The 23,121-nt window shown below is 47.2% G+C and overlaps 5 protein-coding genes across 6 annotated transcripts in view; 3 read left to right on the forward strand and 2 right to left on the reverse strand.

The window, feature by feature from the left end:
* The first annotated feature begins 339 nt into the window (after positions 1-339).
* Positions 340-7,660, forward strand: LOC6627852 (DNA-binding protein D-ETS-6). 2 transcript variants are annotated; one of them, XM_032438348.2, is made up of 5 exons: positions 340-1,036; positions 5,095-5,335; positions 5,897-7,161; positions 7,240-7,439; positions 7,560-7,660. In XM_032438348.2, the coding sequence occupies exons 1-3, from the start codon at positions 340-342 to the stop codon at positions 6,474-6,476; spliced, it is 1,518 nt and encodes a 505-aa protein (XP_032294239.1). In that variant the 3' UTR covers positions 6,477-7,161; positions 7,240-7,439; positions 7,560-7,660. The 2 variants fall into 2 exon arrangements, with proteins under 2 accessions (XP_032294239.1, XP_002052847.1); XM_002052811.4 differs by having other exon boundaries at positions 7,493-7,627.
* nAChRbeta3 (nicotinic Acetylcholine Receptor beta3) lies at positions 7,488-9,562 on the reverse strand. The gene is made up of 4 exons (XM_002052810.4): positions 9,420-9,562; positions 9,083-9,294; positions 8,396-9,026; positions 7,488-8,042 (listed from the first exon to the last, which is right to left on the reverse strand). Exons 1-4 carry the CDS (start codon positions 9,508-9,510, stop codon positions 7,639-7,641), a joined length of 1,338 nt encoding a protein of 445 aa, XP_002052846.1. The 5' UTR covers positions 9,511-9,562; the 3' UTR covers positions 7,488-7,638.
* Positions 9,563-10,189: 627 nt separating this feature from the next.
* LOC6627850 (minor histocompatibility antigen H13) lies at positions 10,190-11,765 on the forward strand. The gene is made up of 3 exons (XM_002052809.4): positions 10,190-10,561; positions 10,620-11,470; positions 11,534-11,765. Exons 1-3 carry the CDS (start codon positions 10,337-10,339, stop codon positions 11,652-11,654), a joined length of 1,197 nt encoding a protein of 398 aa, XP_002052845.1. The 5' UTR covers positions 10,190-10,336; the 3' UTR covers positions 11,655-11,765.
* A 481-nt stretch (positions 11,766-12,246) lies between these two features.
* On the forward strand, positions 12,247-13,256 carry lwr (ubiquitin conjugating enzyme lesswright). Its single transcript, XM_002052808.4, has 2 exons — positions 12,247-12,403; positions 12,477-13,256. The coding sequence occupies exon 2, from the start codon at positions 12,580-12,582 to the stop codon at positions 13,057-13,059; it is 480 nt and encodes a 159-aa protein (XP_002052844.1). The 5' UTR covers positions 12,247-12,403; positions 12,477-12,579; the 3' UTR covers positions 13,060-13,256.
* A 3,166-nt stretch (positions 13,257-16,422) lies between these two features.
* The window catches only part of ush (Zinc finger protein ush), a 74,557-nt gene continuing 67,858 nt past the window's right edge, over positions 16,423-23,121 (reverse strand). Inside the window, exons 4-9 of the mRNA XM_032438340.2 lie at positions 20,603-21,501; positions 20,136-20,533; positions 19,367-19,633; positions 17,908-19,303; positions 17,706-17,839; positions 16,423-17,471 (exon numbers count right to left, since the gene is read on the reverse strand). Of these exons, the coding sequence (XP_032294231.1) occupies positions 17,015-17,471; positions 17,706-17,839; positions 17,908-19,303; positions 19,367-19,633; positions 20,136-20,533; positions 20,603-21,501 (3,551 nt within the window). The 3' untranslated portion in view covers positions 16,423-17,014. The remainder of the gene's footprint in view (positions 17,472-17,705; positions 17,840-17,907; positions 19,304-19,366; positions 19,634-20,135; positions 20,534-20,602; positions 21,502-23,121) is intronic.

Here is a 23,121-nt window from a genome sequence, read left to right on the forward strand (position 1 = left end):
GTTCAGCGATTAAAGTTCGCTACGTAACGGTTATTGCGATAGAATTTTCCACAGCGTTTTTCACTGTGCGAACTGGACTTTTATTTTAATTAAAAAATTTCCTAAGCACCTCGACTTAGGCGCGCGTGTTTGAAAAAAAAAAATAAAATAAAAATATAATATCGTGTGATTCACCGCGTTGCTGGTTTTTTGAATCCTAAATCCGTTTGCATGCGGACATTGGCGCGTGTGTTTTTCCAGCATCATGATCAGCTCAAAGAAAATTGTGATATATACTGAAAACTGCAGCTGAGTTCGTGGCAGTGTTCAAGTGCCTCAGTGTGTCGTCAGTGTCCTCCTATGGCCATTTTGAGCAGTTGTTACCAAAGTGTTAAGCCCAGCCTAGCCATAGATAGGTGGCCAGTGCAGGTGTCGAGCTTTAATGCCATGCACCAAGATGCCCGACCCAAAGGTGTCGGTGCATCCCCCAAAGCGACATCAACTGCAGCAGCGACAGCGCTGGATGCTTCGCCGGCGGCGGAAGAGGCAGCTGCTCGTCCGCGACGACGTCGACGTCGCTGCAGCAGCAGCACAAGCACAAGCACATCCTCCGATTCGGACTCGGATACCAGCAGCTGCTCCAGCAGTGACAGCAGCAGCTCCAGTGGCCGCAGCTCCCGCCTGCCCGCGCCGCTGCAATTACCCCTGCCGCTGGCCGCCAGCAACTCCCCGCCGTCACCTATTCCAGACCGGGACTCGGACACGGACAGCGAGCCAGGCACGCCGGTGGTGGTGCCGGTGGATCCGCATGCCTGGACCACAGAGGACATTGCCAGCTGGGTGAAGTGGCTGACGCGCAAATTCAAAATCGAACCGGAGCCGGACATCACCCGCTTTCCCAAAGATGGCAACGAGCTCTGCCAGCTGAGTCGCGCCGATTTCTGGGTCTGTGCCGGCTCCCGGCGCGGCGGCATACTCCTGGCCAAGCACTTCGCCTTCAGCCTGTACCATGCCACCGGCAGAGAGACGAGTCCCATGCTCAACGAGAACGAGCCAAGTAAGTAAAAGGCCCTAATCTATGGCCACATAAATCTGATGTGTGCGCCCAGATTGAGAGCTGCTTGTAATTGGCAGCACGTCGTATTCCCAGTGGCACGTTTAAGGTCAAGCAATCAACGGTCCAGTTCTGCTCCTAGTCGAGTGTGTGTGTCCTTCTTTGTGGTCTCGTTCGGGCATCCATTGAATCCTTTCAACTTAATGGCAACTGATTAAGATGTGAAGGCGCCGATAGAAACGTTACTTATGTCCTGCATTGATTGTTTTCCACAACCCCCCCACCCCAACCCAAAGAAATGCCCAGCTATTGATAAAGGCGTCAAATTAATGGCGGGTGGGTTTGGGCATTGGATGTGGGGCAGCCCCTGTGTAGACAAAGCCAAATCCAACTTCGACTCTTTTTATATACTATTCAATTATAGTCAGGCACTACAGTGATCTCTCGCTAATTAGAACATCGATTTTGGAACTAACCAAAAATAAATAAATTAAATAATGTGTTATCTAAATTAAAGCGCTTCTTACATGTGAAGCATCATCTTAGAAATATATCATAAAGCTTCTATGAGAAAAATCGTCCTTAATTCTTTTTTTGAATGATTTTAATCCTGTTTCAATAATGAAAAGTTTAAAAATTTCAGGTTTTGGCATATAATAATTTACTTAAACGATAAAATGTGCTCTCATATATTAATATTGCGATGACTTACTTATTAGGGTACCAGTATCATTAAAACTAGAAGAAATACTTTTGAAAATTACAATATTTATTATTAGAATAACACTATTTTTTTCTGAATGTGAAAAAATTAGGATCTTAGTCAAAATCTCTCTCTCTATACAAACAGTCTAAATAGTATAGTCTAAATCATTCAATCGGTCGATCCTTCTGGCCCTCGACGAATTTATTAATAATTAATATAATACAAAAAATAATAATAATAATAATAATAACAAACTGTTTAAGCTATAAAATCCGTGCCGTAAATTGGAGTTTTGCCCAAATTAAAATCAGCTCTGCAAATGAAGCGTTCTAATTAGCGAGTGCCCACTGTACTGACTATATATATATACAGTTACCTGTTCTCGCGGCATTCTTGAGTGGCTTTTACAACATTTTCGCCCCATAAACGTAAATCGCTTGCAAAACGCCTTCGCGCCGCGGCGCAAAGTATGCAACACTTTTTTTCCGCCCAACTCGAGAGTTATTAAGTTTGTGGTCGTGTAGAGGGAGGGATGTGTGTGTGTGTGGGTGTGTGTGTGTGTGGGTGTGTGTGTGTGTGGGTGTGTGTGTGTGTGGGTGTGTGTGTGTGTGGGTGTGTGTGTGTGTGGGTGTGTGTGTGTGTGGGTGTGTGTGTGTGTGGGTGTGTGTGTGTGTGGGTGTGTGTGTGTGTGGGTGTGTGTGTGTGTGTTGGGGGGTTTCAAGTGATGAACTTAATAATAAACGATGTAAATATGATAATTTCTCACAGGATGTGGCATCTAATAATAAAATCAAAATAATCCCTAGCAAGCGCCAAAAGTCGCAAAGTCAGAAAAGTCACAAAAGCCGGCAGCGAGGAGGAGTCCACAACTGACAACAGCTCCACGGGCGGTCAGCCTGGGGAGCAGGAGCAGGGGCTGGGGGCGGGCGGTCGTTCTTTGGAGCTGAGCTTGGGCGCTCAGGAAAATATTCAATTCGTTGCATCCTTCCTGAGATTTGGCCGCATCGCCTGGCGTATATGTTAAGGAGCGACTGCCGCCAATTTAATTGATTTGTTTTTTATGCCAAAGAGGATTACATGTTGTCGTGCCAGAGCTTATAGCTGCCCCAACCCCCCCTCCCTTCCCAGCCACGCCCACCTCTGCCCTGTGCCGAGGGTTGAGTGGCTGCACGTGGCCCTTTGTGAATCTGTGTGACTTTGCGACTTTTGGCCCGGTTCGCCGAGGCCCAGCGCTTACCACCAGCTGCGCAGGTGAGCTGCGCCTCGGCCACGCTCGTATACACACACACACAGACACACTCAGATATTCTTATATGTGTGTTTACGCTATCTATATGTAGAGCTGTTGATAAGGCGCATAGTTGACTGGGCGCCGCTTTGTTTGGCATCAGTTGCCACATGGAGTTAGCCCGAAACAGTTCGCACATTTTACACCGTGTCGCCGAAAAAAACAAAAAAAAAAAAATAACATAAATATAAATAATTATTTTTATAATTTTTAAGACGAATTAACACGAAGTGACCCAGTTGAAGGCAAAGCACATCAATTGTTAATTTTCTTGCCATATACAAATACGCGCAACAAGGCCAATTTTGGCATAAACTCAAAGCCCCAAAACAAAAACAAATATTTAAATTAAACACTCGCCTATTCCGGGAATATGTCGCTTTAAGGCAGCATCTTCTGTGATTACCCGTCGATCCCGTCGCGCCATGAGCGTAAGCGTTGATGTCGGCGTCATGTGGCGCCTCTCGGAGGATTTGAACCGGCGCTTTGGCCTGCGCATGCAGACCGCGCCGACGGCAACACATCATCCGCTCAATCCGCATCACACGGCCGTGCATCACTATCACCATCAGCACCATCATCATCCCGGACATGCTGGACATGCGGCTGGCCATGCCGCACACACGCACAGCTCCATGATCTTCAATGGTAAAGCATTCGGCATTTCCGGCATAGGAATAGAAATGCCTGAGCTCAATAGATGAAGTGCCGGCAAATTCCTAACTCTAGCGATCTTGCGATGTCTCTGTCTATCTAGCGCAGCACTTCTTCTCTCTCTCTCTCTCTCTCTCGCTATCTTCGCCTCTCTTGACCAATTAGTCACCTGGAATTATGTTGTTTTCGTGACTGCAGCCGACAACATTTGTGTAGGGGGAATTTTTTAAATACTCTGTAGCCCTCAAATATGGCATATCCATGGGCCTAATGCAGTTGGGCAATTGTGCAAATCATATATAATCTTGATCAGCTAGAATAGTCAAGGGGATTCGAATTGCAATTATCTAGCTCTATAAGAGTTATTGTTGCCTCTGACGTATCATGTGCAGAAAACACTCATCTATTTTTTTCATAACTTTTCAATTGGAACTTCTGCTCAATATCGATAAATATCGATACTCTTGATCAGCTAGAACAGTCGAGACGACCCAGCTTAGTTCTGCTTTTGTAGCAAGAACTATATATTTCAAATTTCAATTATTTATAAGAGCTGATATATTCTCTCGCATATTATATGCAAAAAAATCGAATCCATATTTTTTCCATAATTTCTTACTCTTACTCAAAATCGATATATATCGATACTCCGCCTAGGTCAGTTGTGCCTGTGTTGAGAACTATTTAAGATCTCAATATTTTAATTAAGATTCTCGCACAAACCTATCTAGAACCATTCACTTTCTGGGTTCCTTACCGCATTCCCACTCCCAATCGAAAATAAAAAGATATTGTTCTCATTTTTGGCATGTTCACACTTTTGAGTGTTACCTTTAAACCCTACAAGTCTTATAATGCTCGAAGAATAAACAAAGAAGTTATTTCAGAATAGAAGAAATTCCAGCTTGTGGCTAAGGAAAGGAAGAAGCACAGTGTATACAGAGTATTCTTTTGGATATATATGTTATATGCTGGGTATCTCTTAGTCGGTCAGCTGTTCCAGACTGAAGCACTCTGCCTAGCGCAGCCTTGAAGTCGACGGCACTTGGACACCTGCTGGAGAGACCCTGGTCTAGGCACGTCTTTTAATTGCGGGAATATCCCAAGTTTTTTGCCATATGCTCGCTCCGAGGATTTATGTGCGCTTGTTGTGGTTGACTTTCCGTGGAATCTGGTCGGCGGCTTATCGACTTTCATTTGGTTTGCATGCCACGTTACCAACGCCCCTTCGCCGTCTCCCTCCCCCCCACTCCTCCTCACTTCGTTGCAGCCATTGACCAGAAAATCTCGTTTTAATACGAGTTCATGTGCCGCTCTTTCTCTCCATCTACTCACGCGTTCTCTCAAGTGTGTGTGTGTGCTTGTGTGTATCTGTTAGCTGATTTGTCTGTTTGTCTCTGTTGCTTCTTTTAGATCCGTATCAGCTGCTGAACGCTGCCTCGCACCGATTGGTCGCCCAGGGCTCGGGCGGCCAGATACAGCTGTGGCAATTTCTGTTGGAGCTGCTCGCTGATTCGTCGAACGCCAACTGCATCAGCTGGGAGGGCCAATCGGGCGAATTCCGGCTTATCGATCCGGACGAGGTTGCCAAGCGCTGGGGCGAACGCAAGGCCAAGCCAAACATGAACTACGACAAGCTGAGCAGAGCTCTACGGTGAGTAGCAAATGGACCCAATACACAACTGGAGCAGCAATTCCGGCGCTCTGACTCATCCCCAAGCCCAAGCTAGACAAACTAGTTATATGCTGAAATCAGTTAAAGTAGTTGGAAGAATTTTCTGCAAATGCATGTAACAGGCTAAAGGTGGCACAGAAATACCCAGATACCAGAGATTTTATTGAGCAAGATCCAGCCATGTCCGTTCCAGCCATGTCCGATCCAGCCATGTCCGTATATCCATCCCTCCGTCTGTTTCACTGCAATCTCGAAAGCCTAAAAAGCAAGAGAGTGGAAACTTGAGCTCGATATTTTTGTCTATTTTACGCAGCTCAAGCTGTGTTTTCTATATGTCCTCTTAAGTGTAGGGTACGGAAGGTCAGAGGGAGATGTTTTTGCAAGCATAGAAGAAAGTTGGAATGTTAAGGCAGCTTGCAGCTGGAAGCAGGGTATCTGCTAGTCGTGCACTCCCGACTTGCACACGTTTACTTGCTTTCATTCTTTAAATTTATCTTTCTTTGTTCTTACTTATTTTTTTTAATATTTATTTATTTTTAGCTACTATTACGACAAGAATATCATGACCAAGGTGCATGGCAAGCGTTATGCGTACAAATTTGATTTTCACGGCCTGATGGCCGCTTGCCAGGCACAGGCGCAGGGCTGTGATCCGGCCAGCAGCATGATTAGTTCCTACAAGCATCATCATCATCATCATCATCATCATGCCGCCGCTGGCGGTGGCCCACATGCGCTGTCCACACAGCATTTGCCGCATCATTTGGCGCATCATTCCCATCATGGCCATCATTCGCATGTGCATCCGCATCAGCTGTTGCATCCACATGCCGCCGCCGCCGCCGCCGCCACAGCAGCGGCAGGAGCCGCATCAGAGCTCACATCGCCGGCATCGACCTGCTCCAGTCTGGGCTTTCCCTCGCCCTCGACAGCCTCCTCGTTGCCCTCGCCTGGTCAAGTGTCGTCGGCGTTTGCCGGGCCCGGCGCCTATGCAAACGCCCCAGCCGCCGCCGGCGCGATCTCCAGCCAGTCGTCAGATCCAAGGACCTCCAGCACGACCGGCACAGCCGCCACGGTGACCTATGAGCAGCGCACTCCGCCCAGCAGTGCATTTAATTGAAATGGCAACCCCAATTTGTCCCGGAGGGTTGCTTATGAGGAGGCGGGGGGCTGGGCTTGCGCAAGGGCCGCCCGCTGCGCACACTCGCCGTGTCTCCGTCTCGCTCTCCGGCCGCGACCAACCCGGTCCGGGCACTTGGGTCAAACTGTAAAAAGGTCATTTCGCCTAATGCCAGCTACTTTTGGTTTAATTGCGTAATTTCTCGTATGTGATAAACACGGAGCAATGCCACGGGCAGCATTGCCAATAAACAAAAACAGGCACAAAAACAAGAAGAAGCAATACAAGTGAAAGGTATCCGGGAACTAACCCGAGGGGGGTCTAATTTGTTACAACGTCTGTTAAATTTTGCTTATAAGCCTACATAATTTACTTTTAATGCGTGCGTCTATTTAAATAGAGCTCGCCACAAAATATTAAAACGTACTTAATTCTAAGTTCACATTCAAATTGGACATGAACAAAACAAACACACAAAAAATACACATATAGAAATTAACATACACTCCGAGAAAAAGAACAACAGTTATTTCTCAAATTTACTTAACGGCGAACCAGGGCTGCAAGCGTAAGCAAAACATTTTGCTAGTTCGGTTAACAGTTCGTGGCAATGCCTTGCACAAGAGTTTGGTTCGTGAACCTGGCTTACCGTGAACTGAAACCAGTTTTAGATTCAAGAGAACATGTAAGTGTTATACAACTACATATTTTTAATTTACCTAAATTCGCAATCGTATTTACAAATATTGTTGCAAAAAAAAAGAATGTACAAAACCTTGCAACCTTCATATATAATTTTGACTTTGATTCGTTTACCGATTCTGATTTGAGTTCGGTTCACTGACTAAAATTCCATTTTGCTTTTGACTGTGTGATGTGCAGCCCTGAAAAAAAGGGTTTTAAAGAGCGGCTTCTTGTTTTATACATAAAGTCTTTATCAAGCAGACGCTACGCATATTTTAGGTAAGCATTACTTTAAAACTTATGTATAAATTGTGTTTTATATATATATATAGTTTCTTCTTTTATATATTTACGTTTTATGGCACGTTCTGATTTGGCATTAATTTTGACGCAATTAAGCTTGATTCGAGAAGGTGCTTGCAAATGTTAAAAACAAAACGGTATGCGTTTAATAAAATTCTATGGAATACACATAATATTAGATGGAATAAACGATGGCCAGCACAATATAGACCAGGCTGAAGCCAATAAAACATAGTCGATCCACGGCGGTGGCCAGCAGCACCCAGTCGAACTGAAGGGCGCGCGCCGACGGCGTTTCGCTCGGATTGATGTCCAACGGGCTGGTCATCAGATCATCGGCATTATCATACACGTGCTCATCTAGTTCCTTGGCAACGCCATTGCCCTGCTGCGAGGCGGGCAACTCAGTCACGTTGATGAACTGCGAGAGTAGCAGCCAGTTGCCCAGTTTGCCGTGCAGCAGGCGCTTCACAAAGTCCGGCACGCGACGCTTGTGCTGGGCCGTGGCCAGATAGAGCACCACTACCTCAATAACAGTGGATATGCTAAGCAGCAGCAGGCTGGCGCTGTAGAAGACGACTATAAAAAAAGAGTAAGTGGCTCAACAATGTGTTTAGATAATAAAGCTCTGTCTCAAGTCAACCAACACGCGCTTCGAACACTCATATAGTTTCGGCTCGAGCTGTTGCGAATTGCACCCGGAGTTGGAGTCGACCGAAAATGCGTTTAAATTGAACAATTAAGCTTGAGCTGATCGAGCTCGCCGCAAAGTCGACTACTTCGTTTGTGTTCGAACCGGTTAGCTCGAACATGTTGTGGCTGACTCGAGCAGGTTTACCTCGAGCCGATTCGATTGAATAGCCGAATTCGAAGTAAGTGAATTGACAGACTCGAAACTCTATTCGGTAGGTTGTGGCGTAAAGCAAACTCACCCACGAGCGGCGTATTCCCGGCCAGCACCGGCAGCAGCTGAGCAAAGTACATGAGAAAGCCGGCAATCAATAGGATAAGTATGCCGTTGAGCATTATCTTCTCGCCCATCTGTGGCGGCAGCCAGAAGGTGGCCAGCGCCAGAAGCACAATGCACGTGGCTGGCGTATAGATGACGGCCGTGTACATGGAGGAGCGTCGCTGCGCTGTAAATATGAATTCCACATAGCTATAATAGTCCTGATGCACAAATTGTGTCCAGCCGCTGACGATTTCCCACTCCGTGGACTGCACCAGCTCCTCATAGTCGAGCGCCTTCTTGTTATGCGCGTTATATTCCGCCTGAAGGTGGCTTAACGACCAGGTGCCAATCTTCAGCTTGCACGTCTGCTCATCGTACGGCCAATTGACCATATTCAGATTGCAATAGGCCGTATAGACAGCCGGCGGTACCCAGAGGAAGCTGCCGTCGTTGGACAGTATCACCTGGGTGCTAACCAGATAGTTGACCACATCGGCGGCGGCATTGAACAGCGTTATCTGCGGTTTCCACACCTTATGGTCCGGTATATGCAGCTTGGTTATGTTATCGTACTGCAGTATATTCCAGGAGCGGTCATCATCCTGCCAGCGCTGCAATTAAACCCAACTGAATAAACATGTTTCTTTGTTTTCCACTCTTCACTCACGACGCTCAGCCAGCAATGGAGCGTGATCTTGCCGTTCAGCTCATCGATATCTATATAGTTCACCGAGAGGCCCAGACTTATGTTTGTCGGCCTGCCCTGCACAGTGGGCTCGGCGTTCACGTCGTAGTTGATGAACAGATTCATCTGCAGCCGATCGAGTGCACTGATATTGGCCGCCTTCGAGCCGCTTCCCTCTGCATCATCCTGTTGGGCTGTTCCGAAGGAGCATGTGATTAAATTTAAAGAAATAGTTTAGGCTGAGGCTCGGTTCGTACCCCATTAATTTTTAAAATGTAAATTAAACAACTCTTTTTGCAGTCTTACGATGTGTACTTACAACTGGCGCTTGGTACGGAAACGAGCAGGAATACCAGCAAGATCGTCAGCAGCCCACGACCGGAAATCAATGTCTTTATCTTGGTCGACATTGTTATTTCTCAAGTTCAGAGTGTGCGTTTTTTTTTGTTTTTTGTTTTTGGTTTAAGAATTTCAGTTATTCTAATTTAATGTGCGCCCATCGGTCTCTGGATAACGACTGAGCATCGACTCCAGAGCCAGCCGAGGGTTTCGCACATGGCTGCAGCCAGTGATAAAGCAAGCCTCGTCGCTGGCGTCGACAGTTGTGGCGAGCGGTATTATAAAAGATAACACAAGCGCTTACTTATGCAGTCAACTGTATGCAGCCAGCGTACGTACAGTGGATGTCGCAGACACCCACACACTATACTTGGCGACTAGCAATTCAATTGGATACATACATTCTAGCTCATACACATTCCAATCAGAGAAATTTAAATCGCAACGGTTTATCATTGGTGTTAACAGTGTGATAAGAGGCTGCACAGTGCCATTTTGAGTTTAACAGCACTAGCTAACATCTCATAAAAATAATTTTCCCCACGAACATTTTGCGCATGTAAGTTAAACCAAAATGCATATATATTTCCTGAGGCAGTAAATTATAAGATAATAAATTTAAATCTATGAATTTCGCTTAATATTAAAAAAAAATTTAAACAATTAGCTTATGTTTAACAATAAGTATCCGAAACGATAAATCACATGTTATCGGCCGTCTCTAGCGTTGACGTGTGCGTCGTTTGCACTTAGTGTTGTTGTTGTTGTTGTTGTGTGGCTGCGTGTCACAATTGTTACCCCTAAACCGCGAGCCAAACGATTTTTGTTAGAAATCGTCAACGGCAACTAAAATATAGAGTTAAAGTTAAGTGAGACAGGCAACGCATAACAACAGACATGGCGGAGGAAGTCATCGGCAGCGTTAAGAATGCAATCAAGGGCATATTGGAGAATGTGAATGGAAATGCGAATGCAAATGCAAAAAATGAATCCATTACAAACGAAAAGAAGCCATCGACGCCGGAAGGCATTGCCGTGGCGTATGGCAGCCTGGTCATAATGGCCATGTTGCCCATCATTTTCGGCTCCATACGCTCCGTTAAGTTGCATAAACTGAAAAAGGTGAGTACCTTTTGTTATGTCGCCCCCGATCGTTTTCACATTATGACTTTCTCCACAGTCGACAGGCGAGAAGGCAGACACAATGACCAAAAAGGATGCCATGTACTTTCCGTTGATCGCCTCTGTGGCGCTGTTTGGCCTGTACATGTTCTTCCAGATCTTTCAGAAAGTGCACATTAACTTGTTGCTAACCGGCTACTTCTTTGTGCTGGGCGTCATCGCGCTGGCCCATCTGCTCAGTCCGGTGATTAATTCGCTGATGCCGGCCGCCGTGCCAAAAGTACCATTCCATATACACTTCACCAAGGGTGAGGGTAAACACAAGGAGGACATCATCAACTACAAATTCTCCACGCATGACATTGTCTGCCTGATCATCTCGTCGATCATCGGCGTCTGGTATCTGCTGAAGAAGCACTGGATCGCCAACAACATGTTCGGTCTGGCGTTTGCCATCAACGGAGTCGAGATGCTGCATTTGAATAACTTTGTCACCGGTGTCATACTGCTGAGTGGATTGTTCTTCTATGATATCTTCTGGGTGTTTGGCACCAATGTCATGGTCACTGTGGCCAAGAGCTTCGAGGCACCCATCAAGCTAGTCTTTCCCCAGGACATACTCGACAACGGCCTCAACGCCTCGAACTTTGCCATGCTCGGCCTGGGCGACATTGTTATTCCCGGCATCTTTATTGCCCTGCTGCTGCGATTCGATGACAGCAAAAAGCGCAAGACGCGCATCTATTTCTACTCCACGTTAGCTGCCTATTTCATGGGTCTAATGGCCACGATATTCGTGATGCACGTCTTTAAGCATGCACAGCCGGCGCTGCTCTATCTGGTGCCCGCCTGCATGGGCACGCCCCTGCTGGTGGCCCTGATCCGCGGCGAGCTGAAGGTGCTCTTTGCGTGAGTCTTGCGCCCGCCTAGATTTTTCAAAGAGATTAACATGGTTTATTTGCTTGTCCACAGCTATGAAGATCATCCCGAGGAGAAGCCTGAGAAGAAGGAGAAAAAGGAGAAGGATGAGACAGGCAACAACAGCGGCAGCAGCAGCAGCAGCAAGAAAAAGGACTCCAAGAAGGCCAAATAATTCATTTAATGAATTCCAAGCGCCGTTTCCACCAGCAAGCAGCAGCCCGCGTACAAGTCTTCTATTTTTGGCTAGTAACAAGTAATAAGCACTACATTTTTTTAATTTTTATTTTGCGTTTTGTTTTCTTTCTTAAATTAGCTTCCATCTATGCTTAATGCAATTTACTGCAATCAATTTATAAAAGACGATTTTGACTATTAGGAAGTTAGGCATGTTCCTCCTTTCTGTTCGATTAGGTTTTATTAATAAGAGATCATTTTTTGCAAATCCAATCTTTTTATACCAAAATCAAAAGTCCATAATTCTATTTAAATGAACTGTAACAAAATTACATCTAAGAACAATAACAATAAATTGAAATATTCCAAATACTAAATGGATGGGGCATCCGGTGGGGCATTAGCACGCAGTGTGACCGAGCTCAACTAACTAGTTAAGGCGTACATTTTAAATCAAGACAAATCGCAATTATTTATACTTAAATAGCGATATGTAAAATTAATGTAAGCTAATTTCTCTGTTAGCAGCTTTCTTTAGTATTTTGTGGTATATTTATGGGTACTTGATGTGGCCACACTGTTTCCGAAGGTGGCGCGTATCGATATATCGAAATTTTCTGCCATCCCTAATGCAAGCCGAAGCCGTCAAATTGCGCTAATTTTGTGTAAAAAATTTTCAAGTTTGGTGGAAAAACTACAAAATTGAAAGTTATTTTAGCTGTCCACGGCAGCAAACGCAACACCAAGGTATGTACACGCATTGAAATGCATAGGTTTGCATTATTTTAGCGTTATAGCGAGCATATTTTTTTCCGTTCAGACGCAAGCAGCGTGTACAGCGTAGGTAGAAGCAGAGCGACAAAACGGAGAAACGGCAATAGTTTTCACAAAAGCAAAAAGCAACAAAAGGTGCAAAACACAAGATGTCTGGCATTGCTATAACACGTTTGGGCGAGGAGCGTAAGGCATGGCGAAAGGATCATCCGTTTGGGTTTGTGGCACGACCTGCCAAAAATCCCGATGGCACACTGAACCTCATGATTTGGGAGTGCGCCATTCCCGGCAAGAAATCGACACCCTGGGAAGGTGGCCTCTACAAGCTGCGCATGATCTTCAAGGATGATTATCCAACCTCGCCACCGAAATGCAAATTCGAACCGCCGCTATTCCATCCCAATGTCTATCCGTCGGGCACCGTCTGCCTGTCGCTGCTTGACGAGGAAAAGGATTGGCGTCCAGCCATTACCATCAAACAGATTCTGTTGGGCATACAGGATTTGCTTAACGAGCCCAATATTAAGGATCCTGCCCAAGCGGAGGCGTACACCATCTACTGTCAGAACCGGTTGGAGTACGAGAAGCGTGTCCGCGCTCAGGCCCGCGCCATGGCTGCCACCGAATAGATTTATAATTAAGCAGGCAGCAACAAATACCGCTACTCTCCATGAAAGCACACAGACACACACACCGACACAAAAACACACACACTTACATTCAAATCAACCTTTTCAATGGGCAGGCAGTCAAGTGATCATCCAACACACACACACACACACAGACAAAAACACACACACGAACACACACAAACATTTAGGAACGAGGCGTTTTCGGGAATGCCTTTTCTAATTACAAAAAAACATTTTAATAATTCTTAAGTTGATTTAAAATGATAAAAAGAAAAGAGAAAACAAAACAAAACAAAAGAAACAATATGAAGAATTCGGTTTGCACCAATTATAAATTATATATATACATATAAATTACTTACACTTAACAATTACATCATGTAGAATTCCTTATTTCACAGCACTGTAATTTTCGCATAATAATTGTGTTTCAATAAATTTATATGATATATGTATGTAATAATGTAAGTTCGCTTAAGCACATATATGTATATGTATGTATATATTTTCACTTTTGTCTTATACACAGCTGATGACGTCATCGCCCGCTTACGTGGCATATTGCCATGGCTTTCGGTTCTCGTTGAGTTGTTTCATTTGAATGCATTCAAAACGAAAAATGCTTAAGCGCACGCTTTTATCGGGAAGGGAGGTGAGTGTTTTTTATTTAAAGTAAATTAAAGTAAATTTATTATTGGCAGCATTAGAAGTGATTGCGTACTATATAGAAAAATCGCTATAACTCGGCCATATCCTTGCAGATATTCAAAGGACATGGTGCGTTAGGACCGTAAGGACCCTCCACATCGTTCTGCATCAAAATATTAGGGGGTCATCTAAGAATCCAGCACTTGGTGAAATTTCAGCCGAAAATTGCTCGAAAATGAGGTGAAAACAGAAAATCCTTAATATTTCGGAAAGTACACGGACGATCTTGATGTCCTTTGGCCAGTTGGTGTGGCTGGTCAACACAAATTATTTGCCACAGGACTCGTCAGGATACGACAGGATATGGCCGAGTTATAGCCTATTTTCTCTTGCAAAAATTGTCCTTAAAACTTCGCCATTTGAAGGACTATCGTCCTTTTTGTTGTATATTCTTAAATGGGACGGTGAGCACTACCTGCTGTCCAAAGGACATCCCGATAGTCCTTCAAATGCCAAAGTTAGAGCCGATTTTTTCGACTTTTGCCACTTTTGCGACTAAACCCCTATGAAATATTTTTGTGAAATTTTTTGTCGAATCCTGGAAATCCTTGAATGCCAATCGATAGTCCTGCTCCCCACGAGTTTAACAAGGTGTATCCTTCCAATATCCTTAAGGATTTGGCCGAGTTATGGCTAATTAAGAAATGTCCTTTTTTGGTAAAATAGCCATATCTCGGAAAGTAGAAGGACGATTTTGATGTCCTTTGGACGGTTGGTAGCCGTGATCAATACGAGTTGTTTGACACAGGACTCGTCAGGATACGCCATGTTCCAAAAATATTTTCCTTTACAGCCGCCCCCGACAGCAGCCACGCCCCTTTGTTGGTTTCTAGTTGACTAACATATCCTTGGTCATCTCATACCATCGATATAGTCCTTGGGAACCTAAAGGATCAGATCCCTGCAAAATCTGCATTGAAATGGTCCAAAAACATGCATGATTTTTCTTTCAGGTGCCCTTTTACATTGACTGCAGCTGCTGCTGTTGTTTAACAGCGGCCTTAAATCACTCAATTTACATTAACTGTTAGTTAACAGTGCTCATTTAAATTGAGTTACTTTTTGCCCCTTAATGCTATGCAACGAAAATTTTTTGCCCCTTAATGCTATGCAACGAAAATTTTTATTCAAAGAACTCGTCGACCTGCTGGGCATTTATGTTCGCCTGGTATTTTGGCAGATTTTAGGAAAAATCTCGGCAGCCAACGGATGCAAACAATCGTTCCTGAAATTGAAATTTGAGTTTGTAAATAAAAATAACGTGTTCTTTTTCAATTAAAACATTTAATTTAATCATTTTAAACATTTAAATTAAACAAGCAAATAATTACAAAAATTTTTTTTTTGTAAGGAAAATGAGTCATAACTCGGGAATGTCCTTGCAGATTTTCAAAGGACATGGTGCGTTAGGATCGTATAGACCCCCTGCATCGATCTGCATCATAAAAATATGGGGTCATCTAAGAATCACAGGACTTGTATTTTTACTTGTGAAATTTTTATTCCCGAAGTGCACGGAAATGGCCCGAAAACACAAATCCTTGAATATCTCCAAAACTACCAGGACGATCCTTATGAAATTTGGCCAGTTGGTAGTCCTGGTCAATACAATTTTTTTGACATAGGACTCGACAGGATACGCCAGGATATGACCGAGTTATGGCCTATTTTCTCTTGCGAAAATTGTCCTTAAAACTTCGCCATTTGAAGGACTATCGTCCTGTTTGTTGTATTTTCTTAAATGGGAGGTCGAGCACTATCTGCTGTCCAAAGGACATCCCGATAGTCCTTCAAATGGCCAAGTTAGTCCCGATTTTTTCGCTTTTTGGCAATTTTGCGACTAAACCCCTATGAAAAATTTTGGTGAAATTTTTTGTCGAATCCTGGAAATCCTTGAATGCCAATCGATAGTCCTGCTCCTCACGAGTTCAACAAGGTATATCATTCCATTATCCTTAAGGATTTGGCCGAGTTATGGCTAATTGAAAAATGTCCTTTTTAGAAAATTGGCCATATCTCCGAAAGTAGAAGGACGATTTTGATGTCCTTTGGACAGTTGATAGGTGTGATCAATAGGAGTTGTTTGACACAGGACTCGTCAGGATTGATAAGGATACAGCTAAGCTGTGGCCTTTCTAATATACAAAACAAATGTCCTTATATCCCGGCTCTTAATAGGACTTTCGTCCTTTTCTTTGTATATTCTGAATTGGCAGGATAAGCACAGTGTGCTCACCGAAGGACATCCGGATAGTCCTTCAATTGCCCGAGTTATCGCCGATTTTGTGATCATGTCCTTTTTAGAAAAATAGCCATAACTCGGGCTTATCCTTGCAGATTTTCAAAGGACATGGTGCGTTAGGATCGTAGGGACCAGCCGCATCGATCTGCATCAAAATATGGGGTCATCTAAGAATCCAGGACTTGATGAAATTGCAGGACACATTCTAAAAAAACAAAGCAGAACATTTTCGTTACATTTTGGTTTTGGGAAAATCGGATAATTAGGGTTATATTTTAATTGTTTATTTTGAATAAATTAATTACTTTTATTGTCGCACACTCTTATTAAATACGTATTACATATATATTATTTACGTAAATATATATATTTATATATATACATATATATATATATATATATATATATATATATAAATATGTATATATTTAAATTACACAGTTTTATTTGTTATATAATTTTGTGGGCTTTAGACGCGTCACGATGTACAATAATAATTATGCATATTATTGGATCTATTAGGATTATTTACCGCTTAACCCAAAATGGTTTTTGGGTAGGTTCTCAGAGAGAACTGGAGAGTGGGAGAGCATAGTCCCCAGGATAAACTCTAGATGCTATAGATATCGAAAACTTGTAGTTTCTTGCACTTCGATTGTGGTTTCTTCTCTAAGTGGTAAGCTTTGGCATGCATTATATGTCATGATTTCTACGGTACAGATACATATATAGTATATATCTTTATCTATATCTACATCTATATCTATCTAGGTGTGGTTGTCTTCATGTATGTATATCTATATTGCCTGGTTATGATTAATCTGGATCTATCTATCGGCGTGTCCTTGCAGGCGGCACAGCTGGAGATTCTCCGCAAATACTTTCGATATCCTGTCGGTGGTGTTGATGGTGCTGGTGGTTACGTTTTATGTGGTCGGGTTAGAAGCACTTGTAGTACCATTCCAGCTGCTTGCGCTGCAGCTCCCACATAAGCTGGCTCTCTCAAATGGCCGCCTCCTGCAGGTTCTCCTTGTTCTTCTGCAGTAGTAGCAGCTCGCTGGGCGACTGCAGCGGCAACATGGTGGTCGGTCCCCCAACACCACCACCGACGCCGCCGCCGCCACCGCCGATCAGCACTGTGGGACTGGGGCTGTCGTTGGCCTCCGGTCGATGCAGCTTGCTCTTGCAGTAGAATTGCTTGTGCGCCAGAAAGGTCTTCACATAGTTGAACGATATGTCGCAGGTGGAACAGTATTTCTTCATGGCCTCCGCAGCGCTCGGGCCGAGCGGCGAGTTGGCTATCGGCGGTGGCAGCGCGGGCGTCGACAGCTCCATGCCCATGTCCAGCGGCTCGGCCTTGATGTGCGTATGTGGCGTTCCAATCGGCGAATTGTTGTTCTCATGCACCAGACTTAGCGTGGCCACCGGCTGCTCCAAGGGCTCCGATTTGATGTGGAAGCTGCAAGAGATTAAGCAAGAGATCTTAAGTTGGCGCTAATTTGCATTTTAATTTTAGAAATTAATTCTATTTATAACCTCAACTCATTTTGAACTGTCATGGACTTAGAAATTAAGGAATCCAGGCATTTAGATTTTCATTTCTTTAATGCCCATCGATAGTACGGATCCTTATGAGTTCAAAATGGTATAAAATTCCATAATCGGACATTATTTAGCCGAGCTATATGCTTACCTGGCCTCGCGCTCGCCATTGACCAGGGCTACTTCGGGCAGGGCATGCGGATTGGCGTCAAGTTCGCGCGACTCAGGCGAAATGGAGGGCGAACTGAGGGCCACGTGCGGATGCAATAGCTTCATGTGGCGCAGCTGTGCGGGGCAAGCAATTCGTTAGAGTGACAGCTGCTTGGAATTAGGCTAAAGCGATGAATACTCACCACGTTGCCCTTGTAGGTGGAGGCATAGTTGCAGTGATCGCAGTTGAAGAGCTGGGCCGGATGCTGGTCGAGCTGCTCGACCTGTCCAGCCAGATCCAGGCTCAAGGCTGGCGGCGGTGGCTGCGCTGCTGCAGCTGCTGCTGCCTGTCCGGCTGCATCCTCCTCGAAGATGCAGGTCATGTAGTGCTCCTCGTTGACGTCGCTGGTCTTCTTGTCGAAATGGGTGCGTATGTGGGTGCGCATGCCGCGCAGCGTGTTGCCCTTGTACTGGCAGATGCTGCAGCGGAACGCCTTCACCGTGCCGTGCATCTCCATGTGCTTGCGTGCCAGCGCCGCGGTTGGGCTGATGACACCACAAACCGGACACTTGTTCACGCTGTTCGAACCGGCAACGACGGCGGGCGGCAGTTGGGGCGTGGCTGCCGGCAGAGGCGGCGGCGGTACAACGCAGGGCTGGCCCGGCTCATGCAGCGTCTTGCACTTGGCGCACTTCTCCTTAAGCTGGGGCACAGTTGCCGCCTCGGCGGGCGCCGCCGCGCTTGCTGCAGCTGCCCCGCCCTTGGGACAGTAATAGTTCTGATGGGCACGTAGATTATCCAGCGAGGTGTACTTGATGCCACAGGCGGCGCAGATGAGCTGCTGGTAGGCCACAGGCGTGGTCTCCGCGCCGCCCGGTCCGGCGCCTGGTCCACTGCGGTCCGCCGCCGCGGGCGGAGTCACCGCGCCGATCTTGGAATCAGCCTCGCCGGTCGGCTCCTGGTTGCGCGCGGAGCAATAGTGCTGCTTGTGGGCCAGATAGTTCTCGTACTTGCAGAAGACAATGTTGCACTCCTTGCACTTGGAGACGCCCTGCTTGACATAGATCTGCGGCTGTTGGCCGCCGGGCGCGACGCTATTGGCAGCGGCGCTGGCGGGAAAGCCCAGCTTGGTGGCCAGCTCGGCGCTGCTGCTGCTGCCCGCGACGGCTGCGGCGGCGGCAGCCGCCAGCTTGAGCGCCAGCTCGGGATTCGTTTTGGCCAGCAGCGATTCGGTTAGCGCAAAGTCCGCCGGCAGCATGGAGCGCAGTGGCGGTAGCTGGTCCAGCAGATGATGTGGCACGGCCACGCCCAGCGCCGGCGGCGACATGGAGGCAGCGCTGCCGGCGCCTGAGCTGCGCGGACTGATGGCGCGTCGCTTGGGCGAGGGACTCATCGAAGGGCTGCTGGGCAGCGAGGGCGCGCATACTATTTGCTCCGGCGTAACGCTGCCGCCGACTCCGCTCTCCAGATTCTCCTTGGCAGCGCCCAGTAGCGCCTCCTCGGCGTCCAGCAGCGCGGCGGAGCGCACCAGCCGTTGGCGCTGGAGCAGCGCGGCGATTGGCGAGCGGCGCAGCGACAGATCCAGCGGCGTAGTCTCACTGCGGGAGGGAGAGAGGGATTAATAGAGGAATTTAAGCAAAGCTTAGCCCGTTGCAACGTACCGTGTGCCGCCGGCTTCCTTACGCTTCGGCTCCGGCGGACTGCTCTTGGGTTCCGGCTCCATGCCGCTTGAACGCTCTGGCTCCTGTGCGGGCAGGCCCGGCTGCTGCTGGCTGCTGTTGCTGGCCATTGGATTGGGCGTGGCCGTGGGCGTGGCGTTGCCTGTGAGCGCATTGATATTGAGAGCCGTGGCCAGCGGCTTGAGGGCGCCATTGTCGAGCGTAAAGCACGTGGATTCCGGATTGACAATGCCCGACGTGGAGGTGGTGCTGCAAAAGGACAACAATTGGAGAGAGTTAAACGAAATCCATGTAGTGTTAAGCATAAGAAGAAAAAATGACGGTTCGAATCCACTTGTACGAATTTTTATTAATATTTTAGAATAGTTTTAAGCTCATTTCCAAGCTCATTGTGATAGTTTATTAAAGCATCACGCTGAAGTTCGAAGACATTCACACAAATTAGGTTCGATCTGATCAAACATGTTCGAGCTAATTGGTTCGAGCTTATCAGTTCTAACTAAACGGTCGATCAGCTTGAGGTTATACTTCAAAATAAACTGAATTTTTGATTAAGTCCAACGACTCAATTTTATTTCTGCAACTCCTTCGAACTCGAGCAGAACAGGTTTGAGTCTTGACTAATTGTTAAAGTATTCATTTCGTTACGTTTGACTCATTGCTGAGCTCTAGTTCGAACCCTGAACCTAAGCAGAAACAACTTTTACATTTGGATTTGCTGTCGAGGTTATATTTATCGAGCAATACTCACAGTGGACCCGGTATTAGGCTGGCTGCGCGTATGAGCGAGCAGGGCACTATAATGATGGGATTGGTGGGCAGCGCCAGAAAGGGCTGCGGCGGCGCCACCTGCAGCGAGGCGGCGGCAGCAGCTGCGGCCGCGGCAGCCGCGGCAGCAGCAGCAACCATTGCCGGCGTGGGCGTCTTGTTGCGCGTGCTCTGCGGACTGTGGGCGCCGCTGTGCTTGCCCGCTGCAGTGGCAGTTGGTGCTGGTGTTGCAACGGGAGGGCCTGTGCCGGCGCCAGATTCCGGCTTGGGCGTCAGTTGTCCGTCACTGCGCCGGGAACTGCAGTAGTGCTGCTTGTGGGCGCGGTAGGTCTTGATGTTGTTGAAGCGTATATCACAGTCGCTGCAGTAGCGATCGATTTGCTGTGGGGAATGCAAGGAGGTCATGTTAGCTATTGGGCTGGGCGTCAAGCAGTGTGTCAACCAACTCACTTGACTAGAGCTCTCCTCGAGCGCGCCGGCCGTAGCAACACCAGCAACTCCGCCGTTGGCCACCAGGCTGTTAAGGCTGGGCGCCGCCGGCGAGGTCTGGTGCATGCGCATGTGCCGATTGAGGGAGACCTTCTTGTCGGCGCTGTAGGAGCATTGCGTGCACGCGTATTGCTTGCCTGTGCGCGCCATTTTTGCTGGTGGCTCCGAGCCGGAGCTGCCGCCGCTGGAGCTGCTGTTGGCATTGCTGCCGGAGCCGGCGCCAGCTGCTGTGCCGGATGTTAGCTTGTCGCCGGCTGGCGTCTGCTCCTCATCGGCGTCCTTGTTGCGATGCGAGCAATAGTAGGCCTGGTGCGCCTCCAGCGTTGAGGGCGAGCTGAAGGCTATGCCGCAGGGCAGGCACATAAACCGCGCCGGCTTCAGCAGCGGCTCCACCAGGCTGCTGGCATCGGGCAGGCTCTGCTCGGGTTTGGCCAGCTGCGGCGGTGGCGCCAGCAGGCGTGGCTCGTGCGGATGTAGCTCCTTGGCGTCCGGCTTTAGAGCTGGATCGGAGGCAAGCAGCGCATTCAGACGCAGCTTGGGCAGCATTGTCGGTGGTGTGGGCGTTGCCGGCGGACTGGGCGTGGCTGCCGCTGAAGGCGGCGTCACCGGCGTATCAGCTCGCTCCAGCTTGGGCACCAGCTCGGGCGTGGGACTACGCGGCGGCGTCGTCGAGCTGTCGGCCACACTGGCCTCCTGCGCTGCCTGGACCTCCTCGACCATGTCCTGATCCATGTCTGTCTCCTCGGGCTGCTCGGAGGCGTTGCTAGTTTGGTTCTGGTTTTCGAGCTGCTCGTCCTCAAGCTGCTGCTGCGGCTGCTGTTTCTCCTCGCTAAGCTCGTGTGCGCCCAAATCTTTGGATTCTGTAAAGATGCAAAAACAAATAAATAATGGCGCCCAAAGTGTGAAATCAAGAGAATATATTTCAGGTTGTATAAGGCATGGATGTATGCACAAATAGGTATAGTTTTATTATTATTTATTTTATTTTTGATAAATGCGTCTAAGTTCCATGAGCCTGCGTCGAGCTAACTAAATAAAGGCTCCCAACGTAGGATTTCAAGAGAATATATTTAAAGTAATGTAAGGGATGGTTATGAAATGGAAAACTTTTTGGTTTGTTTAATAAGTGAGAAATCGATGGTTCAAAACTAGCAGCAATTTCTCATATTTATATTTGTTTATTACGCCACAAAGTGAGCAGCGAACGATGCCGGGTAACTTCTGCCCGTATCTGTATAAAAGACCAAACAGTTAACAAATTTGATTGCCCGGCTGCCAAGGCGAATTCCATGTATGCATCAAATGCGGCCAGAGGTTAGCAATTATTATCGAACAAATTGTCAGCGTTGCGAGAGTCGAGTCGAGTCGAGAGTCGAGTCGACAGGCAGCTGTGAAAACAATGCGACGTTGTCCCCAGTTGAGAGACTCGAGAGTCGCGAGGTTGTCGACCAGGTTGACCAAGCTGAGCAGGCCGGGCAGTCGAACTGGCGACCAATCGACCATTTGGCTTTAAACATTTATCCCGCGAACGCATCTCGAGGCTGTTGCGGATTACGTGGAAAAGCTGGCAACTGGAAAAGCCGCATGGTGGTCAGAGCTTGGCACAGTTGATGATTAGAGCACACGGCCAGGCATCTGACATCTGATTTGTATTTGTTTTGGCCACAAAATATTATAACGACCAGCGATGCGGCAGATAAGCGCAGCAGCAGCAGCAGCAGCAGTAACAGTCGCAGCAACAGTTGCGCGGCGGACAGCAACATGGCCAGCAAATAGATATGAAGGCGCCGATAAACCAGCCCACAGAGACCAGAGAGTCTGCTCGTGCGGGCCGCCAATGCGCGTTGACCTGTCAATTGTGGGCTATTGAAATGTCAGCGCAACTTGTTGCCCGCTTTGCCTGTTGCAACTGTAATTTGTTGCCGTTGTTGCTGTTGTTGTTGCTGTTGTTCGTTGCCAAGTTCGTCGCCTCAGTCTTTTGATTGCTGGGGACGCATTGACGCGCCGCGGTTGCGCCCACCGCACGTTCGCCCTAATTGCAGTGTCGATTTTCACGAATTCACACACAAATGCTGCACCACGTGAACAATCAGACAGCATCGCGCGTTTGCCATCTCTGCACCCAAAAAAAAAAAAGCTTCCATTGAAAGCGACCCATGGCCCCAGCTCAAGCTGGAGCTGCTCCGTCTCGACTCCTCTCTGGCCCGGCGCATTCCAGCGCATTCTGCTTATTTGTAAGATATTTATTGCCATCGATTGGCGCGCGATAAGCAGCACACGTAAAGTGTTTGCCGGTTACGGCGCAGACTACACGCCAGCAACAGCAGCAGCAACAACATCAACGGCAACAGCAGCAGCAGCAGCAGCAGCAACAGTTCCAGCTTCAGCTCCAGCTTCGCAGCTTATCCAGTTTGTGTATGGACAAAGCTTAGCCAGGCGCAAAGACGCTAACAATGGGCTCCAAAAGCTGCAGTTGCTGC

This window comes from Drosophila virilis, chromosome 4, assembly GCF_030788295.1.
Source record: "Drosophila virilis strain 15010-1051.87 chromosome 4, Dvir_AGI_RSII-ME, whole genome shotgun sequence".
Taxonomy (NCBI): Eukaryota; Metazoa; Arthropoda; class Insecta; order Diptera; family Drosophilidae; genus Drosophila; species Drosophila virilis.